General features: G+C 53.8%; 4 protein-coding genes across 4 annotated transcripts, besides 5 other annotated features; all 4 read left to right on the top strand.

Annotated features, from left to right (window-relative positions):
* The first annotated feature begins 2 nt into the window (after positions 1 to 2).
* Positions 3 to 40: a microsatellite.
* Positions 41 to 253: 213 nt separating this feature from the next.
* Positions 254 to 2191, top strand: TraAM80_04042 (chaperone protein DNAJ; the record flags this gene model as incomplete). Its single annotated transcript, XM_029380986.1, has 1 exon — positions 254 to 2191. The coding sequence occupies one exon, from the start codon at positions 254 to 256 to the stop codon at positions 2189 to 2191; it is 1938 nt and encodes a 645-aa protein (XP_029239203.1).
* Positions 2192 to 2507: 316 nt separating this feature from the next.
* Positions 2508 to 2547: a microsatellite.
* Positions 2548 to 2682: 135 nt separating this feature from the next.
* Positions 2683 to 3561, top strand: TraAM80_04043 (Hrf1 family protein; the record flags this gene model as incomplete). Its single annotated transcript, XM_029380987.1, has 1 exon — positions 2683 to 3561. The coding sequence occupies one exon, from the start codon at positions 2683 to 2685 to the stop codon at positions 3559 to 3561; it is 879 nt and encodes a 292-aa protein (XP_029239204.1).
* A 239-nt stretch (positions 3562 to 3800) lies between these two features.
* On the top strand, positions 3801 to 4391 carry TraAM80_04044 (pre-mRNA-splicing factor 38A; the record flags this gene model as incomplete). Its single annotated transcript, XM_029380988.1, has 1 exon — positions 3801 to 4391. One exon carries the CDS (start codon positions 3801 to 3803, stop codon positions 4389 to 4391), a length of 591 nt encoding a protein of 196 aa, XP_029239205.1.
* Positions 4392 to 4535: 144 nt separating this feature from the next.
* Positions 4536 to 4584: a microsatellite.
* A 178-nt stretch (positions 4585 to 4762) lies between these two features.
* Positions 4763 to 4799: a sequence feature (GA-rich).
* Positions 4800 to 4842: 43 nt separating this feature from the next.
* On the top strand, positions 4843 to 5607 carry TraAM80_04045 (uncharacterized protein; the record flags this gene model as incomplete). The annotated part of the gene is made up of 1 exon (XM_029380989.1): positions 4843 to 5607. One exon carries the CDS (start codon positions 4843 to 4845, stop codon positions 5605 to 5607), a length of 765 nt encoding a protein of 254 aa, XP_029239206.1.
* Positions 5608 to 5736: 129 nt separating this feature from the next.
* Positions 5737 to 5755: a microsatellite.
* Positions 5756 to 7402: the final 1647 nt, after the last annotated feature.

A 7402-nucleotide genomic window follows, 5' to 3' on the forward strand; every position in this document is an offset into this window, starting at 1 on the left:
CGTATATATATATATATATATATATATATATATATATATACTCGCTCTTTGCGTTGCTCTTGACCGCGCATTTACCATTTTTATCGCGGGTCGCTTCCACGCTTCATTGTTTCTTTGTTATATGTGTTTTGTTTGCTTGCTCCTTGGCGCCTACTGCCCCTCCCCTCACGCTTGGCAGGGAACACAAAGAGTGTGGAGCGTAGGTACATATTAGCTTATATTCGTTGTCTCGTATTTCTATTGGGAAAAAATGATGGTCTTATCCGGGCTTGAGCTTCCACAGCTGGAGAATGGCGCCGAAGAGGTTATCTTTCAGGTGGATCCCAACCTTCTCTGCGACCTCGCAACCAGGGTGCGGGTGCTTCCGCGGGGGTTGGCCCTGCAGCAGCAGGCACGGATGAGTGCGCGGGTGTGGGTGGAGAAGCAGCTGCGCCATGCACGGCGTCACGAGGCCGCTCACGCGACGAGTGGCTCCGACGTGGACGACAGCGATGACGACGGCGACGGCGACGGCGGGAACGGTGAGGAACGGCGGCAGCAAACTTTTCGTCGGAAAAAGTTTGTTAAATTGACGGACGAGGACCTGCGTGTCGACTGGTACGAGGTGCTCCAGCTGAGTCAGGGGGAACGGGCAACGGAGGAGCAGATTCGCACGGCGTATCGCCGTTGCTGTCTGGAGACGCACCCGGACAAGCAGAAGAATCATTCCGATGAAGCCTTCAAGAGGGTGCAGCGCGCCTTTGACCTCCTCGGAGACACCGAAACCCGCCTGGCGTATGACTCTTCTCGCCCCTTTGACGACTCCATTCCCGGCGAGACGCTGCCGGCAGAAGCGGACTTTTACGCCCTCTTTGGACCCGTGTTTGAGCGCAATAAGAAGTGGAGCAGCGAGAGTGATCTGCCCTCGCTTGGCGATGACAGTACGGGCCTAAAGGCGGTGTACCGGTTTTACGATCGCTGGGGGCGCTTTCAGTCCTGGCGCGACTTCTCGCACCTGGTGGAGCTTGACGAGATCGATGATAGCATGTGCCGCGAGGAGAAGCGTTACTACGCGCGCGAAAACGAGCGTCAGCTGAATCACCTTCGCCGGGAGGAGCAGCAACGCCTGCGAACGCTTGTGGAGCGGGCACGGAAAAATGACCCGCGACTGCGCCGTAAACGCGATGAGGATGAAGCGAGGCGCCAGCGTGAGAAGGAAGAGCGGGAGCTGAAGCGCCGCCAGTTGCGAGAGGAGGAGGAGCGTCGCCGTGCGGAGGAGGCGGAGCGGGAGAGGTTCCAGCGCGAGGAGGCTCAACGAAAAGAGATAGAGAAGAAAAATGCAATTCGCCAGGCGCAAAGAGACTTGCTGGAGTTTCTGGAGCAGCATAGCATCCTTGATGAAACGGCTACAAACAAATTGCTGCGCCACACTGTGCGGCGTCCGAATGTAGTGTGGATGTTCTCAAAAATCACATCACCCGAGCAGGCCGCTAGCATCCTCGCGGCTGTGACAAGTTGCAGTACAGAGCGGCGTCCCGCCACCGTGGGGTGCCGAATCAAGGGTAACAACAGGCCTGACTACGATGGCGACGAGGGGGTAAGCGTGGAGGCGGTGCTACGCTTCAACGCTCTTGTTGAGGAACGCGAGCAGCAAATTGGGGTGACGCGCTACGGCGAGCCCATCAAGAAGTGCCCAGCCGCCTCCACGACTGCGCCTGAGGTGACCAAGAAGGCGGCCATCCCTACCGCCTTGACAACAAACTGGGACGAGGAGGACCTGGTTCGCTTGCAGAAGGCGACCGCGAAGTACCCACCTGGAGCGGTGGACCGTTGGAGGAAGATTGCCGAAATGCTGCGTGGTAAGTTCACCGAGGAAGAGGCGATGCGGAAGGTGAATGAAATTACAGCTGCACTACATCATGCAAATACCACCCAGAACCGAACCCCAAGTACCTCACTGCAACCGTCAGCCTCAAAGTTAGATGTAGCCAAAGGTGCCTTTGCGGGTGCGGCGGCGGTGGCTACCCAGGTTTCATCTATAGAGGACTGGACGGTGAAGCAACAAAAAATGTTGGAGCAGGGGCTACGGGAATTAAAGGACTACAAGGAAAGGGATAAGTTTCAGAAGATTGCAGCGATGGTGGATGGCAAAAATGCCAAGGAATGCTTTGAACGATATAAGTATCTATGCAGTATGAATAAACACAAATAAGCCCATTCTTGCCTGCGTCTAGAGGGAATTTAAGAAAGTAACTGACGCACAGTTTCCTGCACACATAAAAGCAAAAGGAAAAGCGTGCAGTGGGGAAAGGTGTCGGTGTGTGGGCTGAATCGAAAGAAGTAAAAAATAATAATAATAATGCGTCTTATGTGGAAGCGGCGCACGCACCGATGTTGTGCGTTGTTTCTGTGAGCAAAAGATGGAGAGAAGCATGGAGGGTCTGCATGAGTTCCTTCTTTGGCTTGCATACGTATTTTAAACTATTTCTGACTTTTGCTTATCTTTTCCATTAGTGAAAGAAAAGGTATTTGTTTTTTTTTTTGCTTTGTTTGTCTGTTTGTTTGTTTTCGTTCTTTCTGGCTGACGCATCGAGAAGGTAGCTTTCCCAGTGCCGCGTGCACGACTACAGACATAAGGACGAACCAAAGAGAAGGAAGAGCAGAAGGGCGAAAGGAGGGTACACCGCAAGGAGTACGCGCGGCATGTCTGCCTTCTCCCCGCACGTCTCACCTCAGCAGCCACATCCGGCGAATTTTCCGACCTCGTGGGGTGGCGACCAACATGGCATGATGCTTCAGATGGGGCTGCAGTATGGTCAGAGCATGCTTCAGGGAGGCGAGAAGCGGTTTATGCAACACTTGCCTGTCATTTCCAATGTTCACCGCTATTTCCGTGTGGATAATAATTATGTAAAGAAAAAGCTGTCAATTCTACTCTTCCCCTTCACTCGACGATTTGAGAGCTTTCCACATGGATCCGGCGCGGAGCAGGAGGGCAATGGAGGAGCTACGGGCTTTGGGGGAGATGCAGTGCCCTATTCACCCGCCTCAACTGTGGGTCGTCCGTATCCAACTACACTGGCCGCCTTACCCATAAATGACGTGTACGCATTAGACCTTTATCTGCCTCTCATGGGTGCCATCACGTACATCATCCTTTCTGGATTTGTGCATGGACTGCATCACTACCGCGTGACGAATGAAGAACTCTTGGGTATTGCTTCAGCAGTAGTATTCTGGTTTTTGGTTGAGGTTTTTGCACTCAAAATGGCAAGCTATATCTTTAGACTTGTGCCAGAAATGAAGGTTTTGGACCTGATGGCTTTGACTGGATACAAGTATCTTACGGTGTCCATTATTGTGTTTTTGCGGGAACTCCTACAGTTTGAAAGTGATCCCTACTATGTAGGTTTTATGGTGTCCTATATCTTGTTTGCCAACGGCGTTTTTGTGATTAAGAATATAACGCGAATGTATGCATGCGAAGGACGGACCCCGTCAAACGCGAGGCTGCTGGCGTACGGTGCCGCATTTCTGCAGGCACCGCTTGTGCTGTGGTTGGCAGTCAGGCCATTTTGGTAAAAACGTTTGAGATGTGCGACTACCACAGCTGGATTTGTAGAGTGCGCCAAAGGTGTTGTAGGCCGCTTTGGACCTTTATTTTCATTTCCCTTTGTTGTTGTTGTTTTTTTATCCATCTATTCTCTCACTGCTGGGTGCTTGAGCTACATTCATGTGTCCTTTTTTATTATGCACGTTTTGCTTTTGTATTTGCGAGCACGTAGTGTAGACTTGTGAGGTCAATGGAGGGCCAAAAACGAATGGCGTGGAATTTAAAAGGGCGTAGTGCGGTGGCTGCGCTTGATCCACTCACGCGCCACCGCATTCTGCAATCGCATGCTATGACCTCTTGCGTTCATAAACCACTGCTAGCAACAATAGAGGCTCTTATAACGCTGCGGTGTGTGGGTGGCCTGAGTGGACCCCTGCGGAGGCCTGAACCATTTATTTGCCACGTTACAAGACTGCTTCAGATTACTCCAGACCCCTCCGTAGTGCTGGCAATGTTGCATCAAGATGTCCACAAATACTTGCGCGTGGCCGCGTTGTTTGTCATTCGGCTTATTGGAAATGACGCCATGATGCGCGAGGCGATGCGGGTAGGGTGGGAGGATTACAGGAAGATCCGCGTCTACGGATATATGGAGGATTGGGGAGGCACAACTTGCGCCAAAAACAGTGCCGCGCCGGAGGAAGAGGAGGAAGGATTTGTGCGATCACCGTCGTATGGTATTATGTGTGTGGACGAAATGACGGATCGACTATTCAACGTTGGGGCGGGTGTGAAAGACAAGGATGGGGAAAGTGGCAGTGTCTGGCTGGGTCTCTGCCTATCACCGTTGCTTCTGTAGCACGCCTTGTCTTGGAGCGACGCGCGGGTACATACGCGCCTGTGTGCACACGTGAAGTTTATAAACGGCGCGAACGCAGGCAGGAAGGAGAAAAATCAAGGAACAAACAATATCATGTGTGCTCACAGAGATCTCGACTGTCCTTCTCTCTCTTTCTCTCTCTCGCTTTCTCGCTTTCTCGCTTTCTCGCTCTATGTGCGCGTGTGTGTTGTTGTTGTTTTTCGGGAGGCGGTCACCACTCGCACCCGTCCGCTATTTCTTTATTTCTTGTAAGCTAGAGAAAGGCGAAACTTTACGTCATTGGCATTTTTTGCTCTGCGCAAAGGCAAGTCTACACCATTGGAGTTTCAGGAGCAAAGCAAGGCGGCGCAAGAAAGAGAAAGCGAGGGGGAGAGAGAGAGAGAGAGAACCTTCGTTCAGTGTTGCTGGAAACAACGGCATTTTGCTGGGGATGAGCCGCGGCGCCCCGGATGTGGAGCAGCAGCTGCGCGCGTGGCAACAGACGCATGACAGAAAGACGGCAGTGAGTTATATGGAGTGGCGAAATCTGGAGGCGAACCTGCTACTCCTTGTGCCTGCGGGGGGGGTGACACTCGCCACATGCCTTGCATTTACGCTGATTCCCTTTATTGGCCGCGGGCGAACGGCCAAACAGGGCCCCGGACTGGCCCGTCGGTACGCCGCCAACCTTCACAGTTCGCGTGCACTCCTGTTTGCGTCGAGGTTCAATCCGCCACTATTCTCGGCATTTCTTACCGTATGGCTCTTGCTTTGTCTGGCAACTCTCGTGTTTCAGCTTATGCAGTTGGCCTCTGACGACCCAACGTGGGCGGAGCGGGTGTCGACCACACCCGATGGCTTACTAAACTCCACGGTGTTCCTCTACGTTCTCCAATACTGGGGTATTTCCTCCTTGCTTATTCACATCCTCTTCACTTCGCGTCACTACATGATCGGGAGTGTGGCTTCGTTGCCGCCCTTTCTCGTGAGTTTTTACCAGGCGATGCGGTTAACGGGAAACGAAGAGGATGCTTGGGCCATCCTTGCCGTCAAGGCGACGCTCGCGATTTCCCTTTTGGTGACAGTGGCGTTCACAGCGCCGTGGCTGCAAAACGAATACCACATTGTCATGCAGGGCATCGATGCGCAAACCTCGCGGGCATTGGGGTTTCGAAGGAAAGTGGAGGAGAATGCCGAACGGAAGAAACGTTCCTAAGGCTTAGAGAGAAATGCCAATAACACTCAGGCAAATGTGTGTCGTTTCTTTCTAAGCTTATTCGTACGGCTGAAGAATTCCTTGGGTTCTCCGTTCGTACGGCCCGCGGTCCCTTGCGCCACCGCCACTCAGCAGCGGCAGCAGCAGCCTCGCGTTGGTATTGTTGCTTCTTTGCCTCCGCTGCTGACTCTTATTTTTGTTGTTGTTTGTCCTCTTTTCTTGCCTCCGCCTAACGAAGGCATATTTTATCCAATACGAAAAAGGGCCAATAAACAAAGCTTTATCGTAAGCACCTGTTTTGTATGTTTGCTTCGCCCAAGCGTTGCAGCAGAAAGCGTTGTTTTAAGCACGAACGAGTCGCTAACACCATGCGTTGTCGCCTTTAATGCGGCGGCGGGCGGGGAGGCAAATGAAGGCATCGAGGCGGTGAAACACCGCACAAGAGCAAGGTGCGCTTGCGCCTACGCCTCCCAAGCGCCAACGCTGTAACTATCGACACCCCACAAGCAGAGTTTCCACCCAGTAAGGGTAATGATAGAATTTGGACTGGCACCTTCTTTCTGCTGGTTGAACTTTACCACACCTTTATTCGCGTGGATGGGGCGAATGTCATTTCATCATTCCCACCAATCGGGCGCAGCCACTCCCGCACTGACAAATCAATTGAGGTTCCTCCTCCACTTGGGGAAAATTTATTCGCCCGATGTGACCGGATGTGTGACGCGGCACTGTCGCAAACAATTTCTTCTTCTGTAAAACCGCTGGAAAAACGGATCAACTCCACATGTGCAAACCCTTCTCCTATCGCTCCGGGGCGTTAACTCTCACACACACACACACGTCCTAGCCTTCGGCGCGGCCACGGTGAGAATGAGCGCCGCTAGGCGTATCAAAAGGAGACTCGATGCCATCGCTGACAATGTCCCGCCGGAAGGCCTCTTGTGTGCGATGACGGTTGTCAGGTGGTGGCCCGCGCCAACGGGAAGGACCCTAACACCACTAAATTCTCTGATACTTCGTTGGAAGGCATTATTCCATTCGTAAAGAAACGATTAAGGTGCTTGCAGCGCCGCGCGCGTTGCGCTGCTGCAGGGCCCGTCATGGGGCCTAAGCGGGGAGGCTCCGCCCCGCTTCTGCGCTAAATGGCCAGGCAGGGGCGGGTCTCTTTTCTGGTTTCCCGCAAGAGCCCCACCCCATTGGCGCCGGAGCGCTAGGAGGGGGGAGGCGGGTCGGTTTTTAGCGGCAACGATCTTCTTTTTTCCGTTGTTACCCGCCAGCCTTCCTTGCTGTTTCACCGAGAGGGGTCCGCTCTTTGGGGCGGTGGCTCCCCTGGGGTTGTTCCTCGCACTCTCTCTTGGCTCAAGTTTGACGGCGCGCGGGTGCTTGGCCCTACTTTCGGCGTTGCCCCCCATTTTCCCGCCGCCCTGCTTGCATCGGATGAAGCAGGGCAAACCCCCGCACCGCTAACCACCCCACCCCGGCGGCGGCACCAAAGAAGCGCCCAGCCCTGAGACTAAGGATTTGCTACTTCTTTTTGGCGACGTTGCGCTTGGGCGCGGAAGAGGAGCGATGTTTTCACCAACGCCTTGCCCCGCGGCACCCGCATTCGGGCGGTGTGTTTTCCGCCGCGCCCGCGGACCCCCGGGTTTTTTTTGCTGGGCCGCGGCGAAGCCCCTCATACAAAAGAAGCGAAAGGCACGTGCAAAACCATTCTGGTGTTCGTACGGCGCTAGACAAGATGCGGCATGGGGGGCGCTTTGGTTGGGAAGGCGCGGCCGCCAGCCGGCGTGCGGTC

Source organism: Trypanosoma rangeli (assembly GCF_003719475.1).
Source record: "Trypanosoma rangeli strain AM80 chromosome Unknown Tra_15.4_contig_00112, whole genome shotgun sequence".
Taxonomy (NCBI): domain Eukaryota; phylum Euglenozoa; class Kinetoplastea; order Trypanosomatida; family Trypanosomatidae; genus Trypanosoma; species Trypanosoma rangeli.